We start from the raw sequence: 20121 nt of genomic DNA, 5'->3' as shown, positions 1-20121 counted from the left end.
CTAAACAGGCTTTTCCGGACCCCGTTTTTATCCCCATCAACTCGTCCGTACGAGCTCCGAAAAATTTCGAAAAATTCCCTTATCAATATTTGCCTATTTTCGGTATTTTACATTCTCCCCCACTAATAAAAATTTGGTCCCCAAATTTCGTTATCTACCATCAGCAAGTACTAACAACAGATATAGAGTATAAATGCTGAACGGTAAATAAATCACATACCTCAAGTGAAAAGATGGGGATATCGAGCTCGGATAGTATCCTCGAGCTCCCAAGTAGCCTCCTCATCCGAATGATGCTGCCATCCGACTTTAACCAGTCGGATAGTCTTGTTCCGCAACTGACGTTCTTTCCGGTCGAGAATCCGTACCGGAACCTCCTCATATGAAATGTCACGCTGAACTGGAACTGGAATATCTGCCAGCACATGCGTCGGATCGGGCACGTATCTCCTTAGCATCGATACGTGGAATACATCGTGAACGCCTGACAGAGACGGTGGTAGTGCCAGTCGGTAAGCTACCGCTCCGATCCTCTCCAAGATCTCGAAAGGGCCAATGTACCGCGGAGCTAGCTTACCTCTGAGGCCAAACCTCTTCACCCCTTTCGTGGGTGAAACTCGCAGAAATACATGGTCGCCAACAGAGAACTCCAGTGGTCTGCGTCTCCGATCAACATAACTCTTCTGGCGGTCCTGCGCCTCTGACATCCTCCGTCTGATAGTACGGACCAACTCTGCATCCTGCTGAACTCTATGAGGTCCCAACAACTGGGCCTCTCCAACCTCATCCCAGAGGATGGGTGTCTGACAAGGTCTACTATACAACGCCTCAAACGGTGCCATCTGGATAGCCGAATGGAAGCTGTTGTTGTAAGCAAACTCTACCAACGGCAGATGGTCCTCCCAACTGCCTCCGAAATCCATAACACATGACCTCAGCAGGTCCTCTAAAGTCTGAATGGTCCGCTCTGACTGTCCATCTGTCTGGATGGAAGGCTGTACTGAAACGGAGCTGTGTGCCCAAGGCTTGCTGCAGACTCTGCCAGAAACGAGACGTGAACCGTGGATCTCTATCCGAAATGATACTCAACGTAACACCATGTAGTCTGATAATCTCCCGACAATACAGATCTGTCAATCAATCCAAAGGATCAGTCCTCCGGATCGCTAAGAAGTGTGCGGATTTGGTTAATCGATCAACGATTACCCAAATCGCATCATGACCTCGGCAACCCAACCACAAAGTCCATGGTAATATGATCCCACTTCCACTCAGGAATAGGAATCCGCTGAAGTAACCCTGTAGGTTTCTGGTGCTCAGCCTTCACCTGCTGACAAACAAGACATCTAGCTACGAAATCCGCGATGTCTTTCTTCATGTCGTTCCACCAATCGGAACGCCTCAAGTTCCGATACATGCGGGTCCCGCCTGGATGGATCACAAATTGAGAGTGGTGTGCCTCCTGAAGTAGCTCCTGTAAGACCGGATGAGACTGAGGTACGCATAATCTGCCTCGGAAATATATAACACCCTCCTCGTCTCGTGTGAACTCGGTCTGCTGCCCGGAAGCTATCTGACTGCTAATGAACTGCAAATGTTGATCACCAGCCTGGGCCTCTCGGATCCTAGTCCTGATCGACGACTGAGCAACCATGGTAACCAGAATACCCTGCTCTGTCGGTCCCTGCTCCTCAAGATCTAACTCAGAGAAACCCTGAATCAAATCCGTGACTGAAGTCCGGTGGCAAGCCAAAGTCCCTCTGGACTTTCTGCTGAGTACATCTGCAACCACATTAGCTTTCCCCGGGTGGTAGCTAATGGTACAATCGTAGTCCTTTAGGAACTCCATCCATCTCCTCTGTCGGAGATTAAGCTCCTTCTGAGTGAAAATATATTTGAGACTCTTATGATCAGTGAGAATCTCAAATGTAATGTCGTACAGATGATGACGCCAAATCTTCAAAGCATATATGATGGCGGCTAACTCTAGGTCATGAACTGGGTAGTTCTTCTCATGTTCCTTCAACTGACGAGAAGCATAAGAGACTACTCTGCCGTGCTGCATCAGAACAGCGCCCAAACCCTGAAGAGATGCGTCGGTGTAGAGTACAAATCCGTCCTCTCCAGAAGGTAAAACCAAAACTAGAGCCGACACTAATCTCCGCTTCAGCTCCTGAAAACTGGTCTCGCAATCCTCGGACCACATGAACTTCACGCCTTTCCTGGTAAGGCGTGTCAGCGGCATAGCAATACACGAGAAACCCTCAACGAACCGTCTGTAATATCCTGCTAGTCCCAGAAAACTGCGGATCTCCTGAACTGATTTCGGCTGCTCCCAACTGGTGACAGCCTCGATCTTCTGAGGATCAACTGAAATACCTCTGCTAGAGACCACGTGTCCCAGAAAACCGACTGAGGATAGCCAGAACGCACACTTGCTGAACTTCGCGTACAGCTGCTGTCGTCGAAGAATCTCCAAAACTGTGCGAAGATGCTGTGCGTGCTCCTCCTCAGAACGAGAGTAGACCAATATGTCATCAATGAAGACGATAACAAACTGATCCAAATACTCTAGAAAGATGCGGTTCATCAAGTCCATAAACACCGCTGGAGCATTGGTAAGCCCAAATGGCATTACCAAAAACTCATAATGACCGTATCTGGTACGGAAAGCTGTCTTCTGAATATCTGAGTCTCTGACTCGCAGCTGATGATATCCGGATCGCAGATCAATCTTAGAATACACTGATGCACCTCTGAGCTGATCAAACAAATCCTCGATCTGTGGTAAAGGATATTTATTTCTGACGGTAACTGCATTAAGCTGCCTGTAGTCAATATATAACCTCATAGTACCATCATTTTTCTTGACAAACAGAACTAGAGAACCCCATGGTGAAACACTAGGGCGAATAAATCCCCTGTCTAAAAGCTCCTGGAGTTGAACCTTCAGCTCGTTCAACTCCTTTGGTGCCATACGATACGGAGCTTTCGATGTCGGCTCAGTTCCCGGAATCAGCTCAATAGCAAACTCCACTGGTCTTCTGGGAGGCAAACCTGGCAGCTCCTCTGGAAATACATCTGGGTACTCCTAGACTACAGGAACGTCGGAGAGCTGCGAACTACTGCTGTCCTCAGTACTAATCAAAGATAATAGAAAACCATGATAGCCGTGAGACAGCAGCTTCTGTGCCTGAATCGCTGAAATAATCGAGATGCCATCGTCTCTAATGCCAGTGAAACTCCACGAGGGTTGGTTCGGAGGCTGGAAGGTGACCACCCTCATCTGCCAATCAATGGTAGCATGATATACTGACAGCCAATCAATGCCAAGAATGATATCAAACTCGACCATCTCCAATACTAGTAGATCTACCGTAAGTATCATGTTGCCAAAGTCTAACGGGCAACCTCTGACCTCCTGGGTGACGTCTAAAGTGTCACCAGACGGTAGGGAGACGGTCAATCGCTGCAGTCTAAAAGTAGGTAATCTACCAATCTCTCGCAAAAGGTACGAGATATAAAAGAATGCGAGCTACCAGTATCAATCAATATATCAACGGAAAAATGCATAAATGGAAATCATACCGCGGAAAACAGATCCGTCGGCTCGCTGTGCATCCTCTCTGGTAATCGCATGAATATGTCCAGTCTCTGGCGGAGGAGGAGGTGGTAATGATGCCAGCGGCTGATGCGGCTGGGCAGAAGCCTGCCACTGAGGCGGTGCTGGATAATGTGCCAGAGAAGACTGAGAGGACGGTGACTGATACTGTGCAGCTGGCTGGGACTAAGTCTGGTACTGGCCTAAAGCCTGAGGCTGCATATGATACTGCCCCTGCGTCGGATAATAAAGTCCTGGAACAGAACCCTGGGGTGCTATGGAAGCATTGGAGTACTCCTGTCCAAGCATGCCAAATGCCGCTGCTGCAGGTGAAGCACTCCGCTGCTGGCCATGCGAAGGTTGGGCTCTTCGCCCTCCACGATAAGTTCCGGACTGACTGGACTGTCCTCCATAATCAGACCCTCCGGAAGTCATATGCTGAGTCTTCTGCGGACAATCTCGGCTCTGGTGCCCAGGCAGTTTGCAATTAAAGTAAACTGACTGTCCCAGAGAGCACGCCGAGGTGATGTGATCTTTGGACCCACATCTGAAACAGCGAATGTCGTTGGCGGGTTGTTTCCGGTTCTGCTGTGGAGATCGGAAATGTCCTGAAGAAGACTGCCCTGATTTCTGAGGCCTACGTGATACCCCAGAAGTACCCTGATCTGACCGGCTACGCCTGCTCTGTTGTGGTGTAGCCTGAGGCTGCTGGATCTGCCCAGATGTCTGTCCCGGTTGTTTCCTTTTTCTGTCTGGAAAAACTCTCTGCTGAGCTGACTCAATAATGAGGGCTCTGTCCAACATCTCCGCATAAGATGTGATACCAAGACCGACAAGTCTTAGTTGCAAATGTCCATCCAGCCCCTGAATAAACTGCTGCATACGTGAACTGTCCTCAGCAACTAGCTCTGGACAAAATCTGGCCAATCTGTCAAACTCTGTACTATACTCTGTCACCGATCGATTGTTCTATTGCAAACTCAAGAAATCCTGCCGGCGAGCCATCTGATAAGCTCGTGGAAAGAAACGACTCTCGAAAGCCTCTCTGAATCTAGCCCAAGTGATGTTCTGCTCACCGATGATGGAACGCTGGGTAAGCCACCAGGTGTCGGCCGCGTCCCGTAAATGAAAAGCAGCCAGCTCTGCTTTCTCCCACTCGGAGCAAGCCATATAAAAGAAAGTCCGCTCCATAGTCTCAATCCAAGACAGGGCCACACTCGAATCACGGTCTCCTCGGAAGAGTGTAAATAGACTCTTCATCGACTCTGCCAACATTGGAATCCTGGCTCGTGCCGCAAAAATGTTAGTGAGATGTGTCGGAACGATTGTCGGGACTGGCGGAAACACTGGAGCTGGTGCTACAGGTGGTACCGGTGCATAAACCGAAGGAGGTACTACCGGTGCTGCTGAGTAAACTAGAGCATATGCCGTCGGTGGCACTGTAGGGTGAACATAGGTGGCCGCGGCTGGATGTACGGTAGGCAATGGTACCGGATGTGGAGTAGCCGGTATCCCTAGTGCAGGTGCTGCTGGGTACACTGTATGTACTGGGGGCACAGGGGCTGCTGGTGCCGGATACACGGTAGGTCCAGGTGGCGGGTATGCCAATGGTACCCCTGGTGGTACCGGAAATACAGTAGGAGTAGATACTGTCGGTGCAGCTGAGGTAGGTACCTCTAAAGGAGCCATCGGGGTCTGAGAGCCCCGACGCACCCGCAGCATGCTGAGTTTGTCCCTGGCTGACAGGCTCATCAACAGAAGGCATCTCTGGCGTATCCAGAGATCCCGCGGTCCTCGTACGTGGTCATCCAGCACCACGTCTCGCAGCAATTCGTGTAGATCGCCTCATATCTGTTAAATTATATCATAGATATTACTACAAGTGTCAACAATTACTAAAATAATTTCATACCTATTTATTGTCTGGAGATGTTCCGTCACTGTCCAGTCCCCAATTTGACCTCGGAATTACGTACAACAAAAATCACCGGAAATCCATATAAAAATCCGGAACAGATACCCGAAACATAACCATAACGAAAATCCAAAAATGCCCAGTTTGACTCGCAAACTTGGGCTAGCACAATATATCCAGAATACTAAAAGCAGGTATTACACCCTGCTCTGATACCAATAAATTGGTATCAGATAAATCTCGAAAATCCAACACACGGAAACCCAACAAGTATCGCCAAACTTTGGCACTCTGATACCCTATCAATAGGTATCAGGTTATCTTAAATATCCAAAATACGAAAACAACGATCGTAAAACTTAAGCTCTGATACCAATAAATTGTCACGTCCCGGAGGAGTCCCTGTCCGAAGAAATTTCGGCAGCATCTCCCCTGTACGGCGGACAATCTGAAACTTTCTACATATCCATATACCTCAGCCACATGCGGCTGGAATAATAACAATAAATAAAACACAACCACACAAACATCCACGCAGTTATATACAATCAAACAAAGCAGTCTGACTCGAAAACTACCCTACTCAACTACACTCGTAAAGCTCAAATCCGATAAACTCACCTCTTCTGCCGTCCAGGCAGGCATGTAGTAGAATAAATTCAAATCATACAAAAAATCCATCACACGATAAGAATCCATACAATATCATAAGTAAAACAATACAAGACTAAAAACAAAGTCTGATAGAGAAACTAAGGATAAACAACAACTCAAGACTAGCAAAGGACTGGCACTACGTGCAGATGGGGACTAGCGACTGGAACTGCTCCGGACAGCCTCAACCTGAAAATATAACAACAATGGAGGTGGGGTGAGTCCAACACTCAGCAGGTACAACTGATATGCAAAATAAAGTAAATAACAGACAACACTAATCATGCGTACAGTCTCCTGAATACGAGAAGGATAAATGCAACTGGAACAAAAACAAGAGAAAACTGTACTAACCAGGATCAAGGTATAAAGGTAACTGGGTCATCAGACCGAGAGTGTCATAATCCTGTATGCATGTCAGTCAAATGCATCCAAATAAATGCAGCAAGTAAATGCAGCAAACACAAACAATAAATGCATCATGCATATGATGCCAATGACATGGTCACCCCTGACGCCAGTCAGCCATCTCACACACAATGGTGAGTCTGAGTGGGTAGGGCTGTGACAACCGTACACTCTGACATCACTACCCCTGATGAGTGACCGAGTGGACGGGATGCTGTCGGAGTACACACATACTCCTACCCCGGAATAATAAATGGGGGAGCGCAATGCTCTCATCTCCCGGTACACGATGACGGGGAGGACTCTTTGCCGGCTACTACGCTGAGTCACATTACCCATGAGCGGACCAACGAAGCCAAACAAAGTCCAACTACCTGCCGGCTACAACGCTGCTACACTAAACCAATGGAGCCAAACAGAGCGGAACTGTCTGCCGGCTACCACGCTAAGTCACCAGACCAACGGAGCCAAACAGCAGAACTGCCACACACCTGTCTGATATACCACTAACCTATGAGTGGTGGTGTGTACAGATACATGTAACTGCCGATGTGCTCACAATAACGGAGCAGACAATCGCACAACATGCAATCATGCAAGATGATGCATGACTCTAAACATGACAATATCATGAATAGCATAGCAAGATCCATACATAAATAAAAGGTGTACCACAAGTCAATTATCAGATGGAAGGTACACAAACAGATAGGGTATCAAATAAACCCTAGGTCCTGAACATAATGTATCATATGGTTGGGTCACTACCTAAAGCATGTATGGTCAGATAAATAATAACATGCAGTGCAAAATAAGTAAACAAGCAACATGTAACAGATCATGTAGTGACTAACCGAAACAAATGGAAAACACAATCATTGCTATATGTTAAACACTTTATTATGCATATCAAAAGACATAAGGCAAAGTACCCGCCTCCAATAAAGTGGTCCAATCCGATAATCGAGATACTCGTCTCGCGTCAAAACCCTAAGTCACGAACAATCAAATATATTTTATTTAGCTACAATTTACATAAATAGCTAAATAAATTCTTAAGATCTATTTAGGACAAACCCTAAACCAACCTACTAACCATATAATCCAAATTCACTACAAAATATATCACGATCCTACACTTTACCTCAAATCACAGCCGCTGCGGAAACCAGGTGCTACTGGAAGGAATTTCTACCGGAAATCCCACAGAACAAAACCTTGCCTCACTGAAAACAACCGGATACAGAGGACAAGATTAGAATCCAACACATCAACCTATCACCAACACAAATTTAATTTGACCTCCTTACCACAGATGAGTATCAACAGTGCAAGGACCAACGATGGCACAGATCCATTATCGCGTGGAAGCACAGAAGAAGGCACCGACTCGATCTGGTGGCACCGGACCAAACAAGGGTTTGTAGATGGCACGAGAGAACTTGGTCATCAGCCTTGTCCTCGACACACACTCCCTATCCCCGGTGATCTAGGGCACGAGTCGCTGTGAGGAAGGCTCGACTCTGATGAGAGGAGATCGGGGAATTAGGGCACAGTGTGGAGGAGGCAACAGAGGAGATCGGAGAGGGGCGGTGGCGCTAGAACGAACCTAGTGGCCGGCGAGGTCTCGGGAAGAAGAAAGGAGGGAGTCGCGGTGGCCGGCGCTGCTTCGGTCCAGAGAGGGCAACGGTGACGCTGTGCAAAGGCTAGGGCAGAAGAGGAGAGGAGTTCGACTCGGGGGGAGGAAGAAAATGAGAAGAGGGGAGGAAATCGGCCTCGGAGAAGAGGAGGAGGCGGCTAGTGTCGGCGTAGAGGAGGTTAGGGCAAGGAGAGGGCGCGGGCGGTTTCGGGGAGAAGAAACTGAGGAAAACGGCGAAAAAAATAAAGAAAAATAATAAGAAAAAGAAAAAGAAAAGGAAAAGAAAATAAATCTTTTCCTCATTAAAACAGGGTAACCTAAACAGGCTTTTCCGGACCCCGTTTTTATCCCCGTCAACTCGTCCGTACGAGCTCCGAAAAATTTCTAAAAAATTTCCAAAAATTCTGAAAAATTCCCTTATCAATATTTGCCTATTTTCGGTATTTTACACTCAACTCTCGGACAGGATCAGATAATAACTAATTGCATGATAAAATATTTGAACTACGGTTCAGATTTATTGCGTTGCCCTTGTTTTTAGGCCAAGGACAATACAAACCATCGCGAATAATATAAGGGTATCCATGAGACCACATACACATAATAAAAGACACTTTAAATTTAGTTTAGTGCTTGAAGATGTAAATCTTAAGGTAGTCGTTAGTTAAAAAACAAGCATTCATTGTTCATCCTCAGTTCAGTTACATTTAAACCATTTTTATGTTCCACTATTTCCCAATAACCTTATTTTGATTTACTTCCATACAGAAACTATATTATGGGCCACTTGAAAAGATATGGCAAGAATTCCCCCAATACTTTGACACTAAGATTTTTATTTTTTTTTTGACAGTCAAGATTCTGTGATTAACTACACAAAACTTGACAATAGAACAGAAGTTTACTTTTTTATTTTAGAAGCATTCATTCTTGAACTAGACGTTTCCCAGTTTCATACAAGAAAGCAATCCTTGGTATAGGTTTTGCGTCTAAATTTATGGAAATTCAAGGATTTTTGCAATTTGTCCAATTAAGTGTACAAATGGTGTACATTTCCACACATTTTAAATGATGTGTTTCATATCGTGACTTTTTCAGATAACTATCTAAGCTCTACATCATGTTAAATAACAAGGCAATAAAAAAGTGTTGCTATTTTAATCTTCTTATTTCTGATATCAGACTACTTCATGCAATTGCAGAGGAAAATGTGCCTAGTCTCTTTAAGTAACTCCATACTATTTGTTTCCACTGTTATCAGACTATTGAGAGATTTAATGAGCAATTTGTAGTAGAATGTGGAATTCACACGAGATAAGGAAAGATGATGGAGGTGGAAGTTGAACAAGAGCACGCTAACATGAGAGATATGCTAACTTCATTTCAGTGTATCAAAACAACACTGTACTAACTGCTTCACTGGCAGCATTTATTGAGACATGTAATTGCATCGTATCTTGTGCTTTGAATGGAATTTAATCCAAACAAAGAAAAATTTATGATGGCATAAGATCCACCAAACTGATACCATTGCTTCATTGTTGTAGCATTGCACACAAGGATCACATAGTGAGAATGTGCTAAACACGGATGATTTCACCATGAAAAAACATATAAAATCAAACAATGGTGTAGATGATTAAGAAGATTACATAACATCAGGGAAATGAAGAATTTGATCAAGTAACCAAGAAAAAATATGCCATACTTGCACGTCTCTGCAAGAGTATTGGTAGCACCTGATTAAGATAGTAATCAGTAGTAGGTTTTCTTGGAGGCTTTTCCATAGACATCTTTTGGTCGGAAAATCGCTGCAAATAAAAAGATATTCCATTAAGATATTTAGATACCTCATCATTTTTCAACCCACTAGAGCGATGCGAATGCGATCCGTGGCGGAATCGTCGACCTCGAGCGCTTCACCGTCGCATCGCCATCGCCGCAGAAGCATCGAGGAAGGAGGAATCTTGGCGGTTGAATACAGAGATGGAACGGCTGGCGATGGCGGAAGGCATTTGTTAGTCCCACATCTGCGAGCAGCGTGTAGCGAAAGCGAGCTGACTTGTATAAGAACAAGGCGTGGTCGAATTGTAGTCCATACTTACCTGGACGGGGTCGACGGACGAACAGGAAGGTCCGTGGCCTAGATCAACGGTCTACATTGCACGCAGGAGGCGCGTTGGTTTACCATCTCCTCAAGTGGGAGAGTGGACGTCATAATTTGTGATAGAGGGGTCCGCGCCTGCGCGGCCCTGCTAATCTTTAATTAAAGTTTTTATGTATTTTATATCAATTATAAAATCAGGCGCGGCCCCTGCTAATCTTTAATTAAAGTTTTTATGTATTTTATATCAATTATAAATTTGTTTATTGAAAAATAAACATTAATCTAGTTAGTTTCGTTATTGAGACTAGTAGTTTCAGACTAGTAGTTTCGTTTTATTTTTTAAAGTAAAGTATAATAGATAATAGAAAGTAGCTGGGGTTTGATGGTATTTGTTCATGTTTACATAGCACCAATGTAAATATTCAAACTATGGATCCGAAATGAAAAAAAAAATTAAATTCTGTGGGTGGGAAAGTAAAGTTGACGGGCCGGAATGATATTCCCGCCTGTAACGCCGCTTCGTGTCGGAAACTGTGATATATATCACATAACGTATCAACGCTTTTTCTCCTAAAATGGTCGTTCTTCCTCCTTTAAATCCGATCTGCCTTCCCTGGTGCGAGCCTCATCCACTTGCTGGTCTCCCAGGGCTCCTCTTCTTCTCCTTCCACTCGCAGTGTCTTCGCGATCGGGGATCCTTTTTTCGTGATCTGTTTCGGAATTGTGGCATCGGTGGCAGGGGATCATTTCTCGGATCAGACGAGCGTTGGTTGATCTGCTTGGACGGATCGAATCTCCGCGTCGCGCCTGACTCTTTCTGTCTGGCGATGGAACGGTATCGTGCTATTTTGTTTTGCAATGGCCTTGGTTCTTCTGTGATCTTGATCTTGTCCAATTGTTGGGAATCCGTCTGTCCGAGCTCTTTGAAATCTTAGATTTTTCTAAGGGTGATGGAGTAGATGAAGAATATAACCTTCTTCTTTGTTCATGAACTTTCTGTTTGTGTGTTGATTTGAAATACTTTTGAACAAAAAACGGAATCTATCGCTTACCGAGAAATTGATTTTGATAGCACATTCGAGCTACTTAGCAAAGTGAAATTTGTCATCACTTTATTTGGACTGTGGTTGTGAGTGGGACGCATGCACACATAGGCTTTCTTGAAAAGGAGATATGCAGGATTCTACTGATCAACATCAAGTTGTAGGTTCACCAAAAGGAACACTGAAGCAATCTCTTCGCCGTTTGAGTGGCAAGAAGTCCCCGACAGTAAAAGGCCAGCTTTCATCTCCAACCGTGTTTCCTGAAAAAAGAGGCAAGGCAAAATCATTGAAGAAGACTGATGGCAGTATTGCTATTGAAGAGTCTGAGAAAGCAAAGCCACATGAACACAGGATCGATATCGGTGATGAAAAATCTGATTTGTTAGGATATGTAATTTTCATCGGGAAGCTTACTTTGGATAAGAAGGTTAAAAGTTCCAGTGTTGATCAGCAGCAGGAGATAGGAACTTCAATCTCTAATGTATTGGAAGCAAAACTTACAAGCAAAGCCCTGATATGGGGTTCTAGTATTCTTAGCATCAATGAAGTTGTTTCTGTAAGTCAGTTGCTCTATTAGGTTACTCTTACTCTTTTTTTAATTAAAACCCCCCCTTATATTTAAGCTGTAATTCTTTAGGTATCTTACCATGCTGGTGTAAGATATTTCACTGTCCACGCATATCCTACTAAAAGGAGATCATGTGGGTTTTGTTGCTTTCTGAAACCACAAAGAGTTCAAAAGGATTTTCGCTTCTTAGCTTCTAGCTCACAAGAAGCCTTGCAATGGGTACAAGGTTTTGCAGATCAGCAATGTTCAATTAATAGTTTACCTCATCCCATGACTTCTAAAAAGCAGGAACCTGACATTGTTTCTGACGAGCCTCTGTTTGATCTACCATACATAAGATGTAGAAGTCCACCAAGCATTCTTGTAATACTTAATCCTCGTTCTGGGCATGGCCGATCAAGTAAAGTTTTTCATTCAAAAGTTGAACCAATTTTTAAGGTGTGTGCAATTCCATGATCATTAATTCTATTGCATGACAAAAAATGCTGCATTTTCAAATCATCAAAGCATGTACTTGATGAAGTTCATAACTTAAAATTTCTCATCTATAAAAAATTGGTAACAGCTTGCAGGCTTCAAGATGGAAGTAGTTAGGACGACATATGCTGGTCATGCAAGAAACCTTGCTTCCACAGTCGACTTCAGCACATGTCCTGATGGTATGTTGCTAAGTTCATTCAACCTAATCATTCTTCCAGCCCCCTTGCTCCTTACTGTGTTTTAAATCTTCTTCTAGGAATTGTTTGCATTGGTGGTGATGGAATTGTCAATGAGGTCAGTTGTTTGTTTCACATCCTGTGTTTTGTTATATATTCCTACTTGAAATTATGTTTATATAAGTTATGAGAGAAACAATAATAGCCTACTGAAAGAACTAGATGAATAAAGAGAATGCATCTTTGGTAAACTAAAAATTGAGAACAACAGCACTAGTATTGTAACCAATACACATGCATGTGGTCTCTTCTCCGATATGCAAGATATGAAATCCAAATAAATGTTTTCTCATGATTATTTCTTGACTTGCCTTGCTACTTTTGCGACGGTGAATGGGCTGGATGTAGAAATTGGGGTCATGTTCAATTAGAAATGAGTCAAACTGGAGGTCACTGCTTCAACTGAGTTCAGGGAAATGAATACACGTTTTTTGCTTGGGAGCTGAGAGAATTGTTCATATTTGAATGCCTGTGTTACGGGGCAATTGTTTAGGGTGCAAGTTAATTCTGTAGTCCGTAATTTGTCTACAAACAAGTGTCTGTGGTTTAGGATAATAAAAAATGTTGTTAAAAAATTTGCTGGAAAGTTCTGCTAATGCCCAATTCCAAATTTAATACCAAAATGAAGAAAGAAGATTTTCATTAAAAGCAATAATTTTGAGAAGATGAATAAATTAAATCAGTATACTAGATTCATTACGAGGAATCAAATCAGCATATCTAGTCCTATTGTACCGGAGTACCACCAATTACATTTAAATATTCTTATGCATATTAACAGATTTCTCAGGATAAAGTCATATGCAAATGAGTTGAGAAATTCTCAGCTTTCGGCATGACTTCCCCACCTTTAAAGATATTTAATCTGAAACTTAGCTCTCCCAATAAGTTATTGTGTTCGATAATTTCCTAGTATGTTTTCATGATTTCAGAAAAAGAATGTTAATTAAGCAAGGACAACATTACTTTCTTATTTTAAACTATGGCATTTCTTGTAACAAATCTACTAATGTGGTAAGTTAACTAAATTTACATGTATTGAGGTTTGATGCATTAACCATTCTGCCTTCTAATTTTTTCACAATGTTTTTATTGTAATCTTTACTTTATTTTCCAACCAATATTTTTTCTCTAATATTTGCATGCTTCTCAAATGATCAAATTTACTTACTTTGTAAGTTGCAGAATGTTAACATTAATGGGAAATTATTAGGGTTCATGACCCGAGGTACTTCCCTCTACCAATGTATTTTATTCATCAATATAAAAATTACCCTAGGTACTTCCTTCTACCAATGTATGCTATTCATCAATATAAAAATTAAAAGCCGGTCCTTAGTATTAAGTGATTTTTACATTTGAGTTCCTAGGTCCATAATACTCTCCTCAGACTAATTCAAATATATTATTGAAAGTCATTTTTTACAAATATTCTCACATCTAGAACTCCTTAAGGGCTTGGTTTGCAAGTTTGCTAGCTATTGGATCTTAAGAAACAATTGACAATTTTATTGGATTTCACTCTTTAAAATGAAGAGTCAATCAATCTCTATATATGTTGTCTTCTTATAGAAACTAGACAGTAGGACTATAGGCTATATGCATGGCAACTTGATTATTGCTAGACAATTTTTGAGAGCTTGTTTCAACTCCTTTCAACTTATTTCATCCAAATGAGCTCACATGTTAGTGCCATAATCATACTTTGTCCTTGAACTTGATCTAGCTACAAAATGTGCTTCTTACTCTTCTACAGGATTACTTATCAGAAGAACATGGGATCATTTCTTTGTAGGAGAGTTTTCCCAATCAATAGGGGTGGAAATTTAGATTGTGTTGTTTTAACCATGTCAATATAAAAGTATATAAAATAATATAAAAAATAATTTTACATGATCTAATTTTAATAAAACCTTCTAATACAATAAAATATGTAACAAAAAATCATTAATGTTATTAAAATTAATTTAATTTTGTAAACGAATTAATTTTTTTTCTTAGTTATATGTTTGGGTCACACTTGTCATTTCTGGTTGTCTTTGTTGATCAATGTTTTTATCTAATTGGGTTACGTTATGCTATTAGGTCATATCCAATATTGTCATCCTACAGTCAATATTAGCGTACCCCACAATTTGGAGATGATCTCATCAAAATAAGAAACTCTCGTTGGAGCATTGTTATGATACCTTAGAATTCTTAGGATTGCCTCAGTGATCATGCACAGGGTCTTACATTAACTGCAAATGAGATTTTTGATCTTCTACTCCATTATAATCAACATGGTGCTAAAAAGGCTTGAAAAATAGTGTTAGGATGTATCGAAGTGGAAGTTGAGGTGTATCAAAGTCGAGGCATTGAACATTTTGAATTGAGTGGAGATCTAGAGAATTCACCAAACAAGATGATGACACCAATAGATAGATCACCGCTTGATGATAACTGAGGTATGATTAGTCACCAACTATAGAAATCGAATGACTGAGATGACAAGGATTTGGTCCAACTGTTCGTGACTTGGGGGATTTTCAATGGTGATGCATTTTACATTCTCTGGGCACCCACACTCGCTTATTTGAGGAGCCAGTGAACTCAAGGATGTGCAGTGCTGATGTGGAGTTCCATGTGGCAACCGAGCGGTGAACAATTATTGCAAGGAGGCATGAGATGTTCAACGGAGTGATATGGTGGTGGATAATTCTGTAGGAGATAGTTCGCTCAAGGATGTGTATGAGTTTGGTCCTTTGGTCTCCTTTTGTCTGGATCTTGGAATTGTGGAGATGACAGATGTGGGACATGGTCCAAGCATCTTGCTGCTCGTTTACGAAGGAAGGGAGAGGAGATGACGATTTGGTTCTTGGTGCCTGGAATTATCTCACACACACAAGGGCAACATGCTGTAATAAGGGAAGGCAACACACGAAGATGAGGGAAGGCAAAGATCTAGTATTACAAACGTGATGGGGATTGCTTTTGTACCATGCTGACATTAATGGGAAACTTTTACAGATCATGACACTAGGTGGTACCTTTACCTATCTGTAATGTTCATCACTTGTAAAATTACAAGTGGGCTCTTTGTATTAGGTGATTTTTATATTTGAGTGTCTAGGTCCATGACACAAAACATTGATGCTTAAAGCATTCTGCCTTCATCCTTTTCATGTATGTTTTTGGCATAAGCGTTGGATATAGATCTGGTATTCTCAGCTAAATGATCTATGCCTAAACTATCTTTCAGTTAATCTTTGATCACATATGAATACCCTTAGTTTTCCCCCTTGTAATATTACCTTTTTTTGCTTAAAAATCTTGCAGAGCCATTTTCTCTACCTGGCGATGCATAAGTCGCAATTAGATGACTTGCTGCAAGTAGATATTTCACCAAGCATTGATTCTTTATAAATGCATAGTTTTGTGATGGCACAGGTTCTCAATGGGCTTCTAACTAGAGAAAATCAACAGGAAGCAATTTCCATGCCAATAGGTGTGATTCCTGCTGGTTCTGACAATTCACTTATTTGGACTGTTTTGGGAGTGAGAGATCCCATCTCAGCTGCAATGGCTATTGTCAAGGTACTGCTGATAGTTTTTATGGTATAACAAAAAATGTAAACAAAGATTTTGTTGGCTTTTATCAACTCTGTTAGAATGCAGTGCCCAGAAGATTGTGAAAATTTTATTAAGAAAAATTTTTCTGGTGAATTCTCAAAAATTGTACAGGTAGTTTTACTCAAGGTCTCAAATAGTGTTGTTTCAGTCTGCATGGTGAAACATCTTGTTTTGTTGATTGACCAAAATTGAAGTAGTTTTAGCATACTTTTCAACAGTGTGTTTAATATTTTGATTCAAGCAAGGTTAATGGTACAAAAAAATATGAGAAATATACCAATTAATTCAAGTTGTAGTATTCTAGGTTATTATTATTTTATTGTTCAACTATTGTTGAAATTGGTTTCTTTATCTTATCAATTTATACCATTAATTGTCATGATTACAGGGGGGACTCACTGCCACTGATGTTCTTACTGTTAAATGGATCCAGAATGACATCACTCATTTTGGAACTACTGTTTCATACTTTGGCTTCCTGAGTGATGGTAACTTCATAAATTTTGTTTGCTTTATGTATTTTATTTTCCTAACATTCTTGTACAATTGATCATGCTCCAATAGCTCTTGTCCTTTGGGCAATCTATACGCTATGCTTCCATGTAGACAATCCTTATGCATTCATTAGTGACATAATGAAGTTGGTAGTAGCAAAATTGACCTCTCTTGAAATGTGCTATTCTATTTGTATTCTGGAGATCCTCCTTATCTTACCTGTTAAATTTATTTGAATCAGTATTATGTATTTAAGCCCACAATCTTTGTCTGGGATTGCAACTGAACCTTAAATATTCAAACCAAAATTAGATATATGGCTTGTAGCTCTCTGCCTAGTCTTCAACATAATACAGTGAAAAGCATTTGTCCAATATATTGTGCGGAAGGATCATTCAGCTACAATAATCATAGATCACTTGAGAGCATTCTATATGAAGCCAGAACTTTCGTGGAGGGATCAGTTGTTAGCATCTCCATTAGTTAATATGTATTGTCATTTTCATTCGTATACAGACTGAATCAAACTAAGACCATTGAATGTATAAATTAAGTTTGAATTTATGTTTGAGATGTCTGCTTGTGCTTACTTTAGAGTTCAAATCATCTGCAGTCCTGGAACTCTCTGAGAAGTACCAGAAACGCTGTGGTCCCTTGCGCTATTTTGTGGCTGGGTTTCTTAAATTTCTCTGCTTACCAAAGTACAGTTTTGATGTGGAATATCTCCCAAATACTAAGGTGGCAAATCCGGAAGCAAAAAATTCAGTAGAACAACATAAAATTGACATGTCAGACCTCTATCTGGATATAATGCAGAGATCAAGAAAAGAAGGCCTTACGAGAGCTTCTAGTTTATCTAGTATTGATTCGATTAGGACTCCTGGAGGTGACCTGGAAACTACTGGTAGCACAACTGCAAGCAGTGAGCCATCCGAGTTTGTACGGGCACTTGATTCGAAGTCAAAGCGTTTATCCTTGGGGAGAAATTTAATGACTGAACCAGATGAAGTCCTTCATCCCCAGCCTCACCTATCTTCAAATCCAAGCGGCCCAAGGACCAGATCAAAATCAAGAACAGATAGAACATGGGCAGGTCTAACTGTCACAACTGATGCCAAAAGTTCTTGGGCACCTACCTCTTTGTATGACAAAGAAGACATTTCCTCAACTGTTTCTGATCCAGGACCAATCTGGGACTCTGAACCAAAGTGGGACACTCAGCCAAAGTGGGATGCTGAGCCGAACTGGGAAACTGAGAAACACATTGAGCTGCCTGGGCCACCACTTGACGACATTGAATTAGGGATGAAGGAGGAGCTAGTTCCAAGCTTAGAGGAGAAATGGATTGTTAAAAAGGGTCGATTTCTTGCTGTCCTGGTATGCAATCATTCTTGCAAGACTGTTCAGAGCCTAAGTTCACAGGTGATTGCTCCGAAAGCAGAGCATGATGACAACTGTTTGGATTTGCTATTAATCAATGGAAGTGGAAGGCTGAGGTTGTTGAAATTCTTTATGTATCTTCAGTTTGGCCGGCATCTTTCTCTCCCATATGTTGACTATGTTAAGGTATGTAACACTGTTATACCTTTGTTTTTCTATTTATCCGAGAGAAGCAAACTAAACTTCTACATCTATTTTTTCGAAGTTGCTATTCTAGAATAAAAGTTCTAACTTCCAGGAATACTGAATATGATCGACAAACAAAAGATCCCTCAAAGAAATGACAATTCTCTTTTCCCTTTTCTAGTACTACACTTTTTTTCTATGTCATATCTTGTTCCTGGTATTGCAGGTTAAGTCCGTGAAGATTAAGCCTGCTGCAAACACAAACAACGGGTGCGGTATCGACGGGGAACTACTTCATGTAGATGGGCAAGCTTTGTGTTCCTTGCTGCCAGAGCAGTGCAGACTAATTGGTCGTCGTGCCCTGGAACATGCCTAAATGTGATTGTCTTCATGTTTGCGCAAGGTTGCCCCAGTCTCATCAATTTCTATGCTAACGGAAAGATCGAGCACTTTTTACGCCCATCAAACCACCAACCGTCCTTGGCTACAGCACTCCTGTATATTTAAGTATTTTTTTGCATCACGGTGAATGAATCCGACGTCTTGTTTACTTCCTGTTTTGCTCCTATCACTATCATCTAACGTCCATGACTGCTTCATTCTTCAATCCCTTCAGATATAGGATTTTGTCTCCCTCAAGTAGTCTACCAGATTGAATATTGAGCATTGAGTTCTTTTTTTTTTAATGTAGTTTTTGTTCTTGCTGATGTTGTATGTACACTTCTGTATTCCAAATCTTGTACCCAAACAGCATATTGGAGTTGTTATACTATATATTGTGAAATTGTCATACAACACTAGCAGTTTTTTATGCGTGTGCAGCCAGTGACTTCAATCATATATATTATTGATGTTGATCTCGTCCGGAAGCTAAGTCAGATGGGGTGCCAGTGACGGGGCGATAACATTGACGGAGGGAGGATTTGTGCACACCGTAGATCAATCATACAGCAGCATTAGCATCCAAAACTAGGGAAGATGTTTTTAGCGAAAGCTTTTCGACGCTCAAGTCAGACTGAGAGCCTCACGAATTACAAGAATAAAGTATATGCATATGTGTGTACTTAGCTAAAAGGAAGAACTTCCCTTTCTATACTATCTTTAATAATCTCTGCAATGATGAGGAATCAGAGAATGTCGAGTGTCAGAACATGCTGGGCGGTGGATGGAGTACGCAGAACTCCCATTGGGTAGAGGAAAGTTTTGTGTGGCGCAAGTGGGAAGGTATCAGAATATTACTTAATGCATAAGCATTATTCTCTAGCGAGTAGTTACGATTCTTTGACAGCATTGTTGCCAACCTATGGTCAGACCGGCGTTGGGGCTACCCGAGAGTGTAGGGAGCATCATCTGGAAGCAAAGTCCAGCCTTGAGCTCCTATCTGGCAGAGCAACTGGCTGGGCGTTAATTAGGGTCATACCCACGAGCAAGGGGATGGAACTGCACCCTGAAGACCGATAAGCTGTGAAGCCGGCCATGTATTTTGACTGGGATGGTGCCCATGAGTGGATAAGGGGACTAACCTCTAAAGACTTAACCGGCTGAGAAGCTGGCTGAGACTTTTGACTGAGACGGTGCCTTGAAGTAGATAAGGGTATTGGAATATGCTCGATGTGGTATGTGCTAAAAACATATTTTGTAAACATGCACAACAGAAGACTTAATGATAAATAAACTAATTTATTACATCACACACACCACACGCATGCAAGATACAATCGCATAGACAAGATCATAAAATAAAATGAAATCGAATAATAATTATTCTAGATATACCTTACGGATGACCTGTAATGA

At 41.8% G+C, this 20121-nt stretch overlaps 2 protein-coding genes and 1 non-coding gene across 3 annotated transcripts; 2 read left to right on the top strand and 1 right to left on the bottom strand.

Annotated features, from left to right (window-relative positions):
- Positions 1-233: 233 nt before the first annotated feature.
- LOC122019345 lies at positions 234-10232 on the bottom strand (the record flags this gene model as incomplete). The annotated part of the gene is made up of 3 exons (XM_042576820.1): positions 10152-10232; positions 9957-10028; positions 234-692 (listed from the first exon to the last, which is right to left on the bottom strand). Coding segments are annotated over exons 1-3 (612 nt in total), but the record flags the coding sequence as incomplete, so codon positions are not given.
- Positions 10233-10314: 82 nt separating this feature from the next.
- LOC122022110 lies at positions 10315-10473 on the top strand. Its single transcript, XR_006122849.1, has one exon. It is a non-coding gene; the product is annotated as a U1 spliceosomal RNA (small nuclear RNA).
- On the top strand, positions 10326-19116 carry LOC122018500 (sphingoid long-chain bases kinase 1-like). Its single transcript, XM_042575832.1, has 8 exons — positions 10326-11923; positions 12005-12373; positions 12501-12594; positions 12672-12709; positions 16081-16227; positions 16652-16751; positions 17372-18324; positions 18551-19116. Exons 1-8 carry the CDS (start codon positions 11498-11500, stop codon positions 18698-18700), a joined length of 2277 nt encoding a protein of 758 aa, XP_042431766.1. The 5' UTR covers positions 10326-11497; the 3' UTR covers positions 18701-19116.
- Positions 19117-20121: the final 1005 nt, after the last annotated feature.

This window comes from Zingiber officinale, chromosome 9A (assembly GCF_018446385.1).
Source record: "Zingiber officinale cultivar Zhangliang chromosome 9A, Zo_v1.1, whole genome shotgun sequence".
NCBI classification, from domain to species: Eukaryota; Viridiplantae; Streptophyta; class Magnoliopsida; order Zingiberales; family Zingiberaceae; genus Zingiber; species Zingiber officinale.
The sequence above is the reverse complement of the archived record's forward strand: the minus strand, read 5'-3'. Positions and strand labels throughout refer to the sequence as shown.

Bases quoted from the DNA above. Each gene is read 5' to 3' on its own strand.
- LOC122018500 (XM_042575832.1), top strand. From the start codon at position 11,498: ATGCAGGATTCTACTGATCAACATCAAGTTGTAGGTTCACCAAAAGGA. The intron at 12,595-12,671 runs GTATGTTGCTAA...ATCTTCTTCTAG, and splicing joins CTTCAGCACATGTCCTGATG to GAATTGTTTGCATTGGTGGT. The intron at 18,325-18,550 runs GTATGTAACACT...CTGGTATTGCAG, and splicing joins CATATGTTGACTATGTTAAG to GTTAAGTCCGTGAAGATTAA.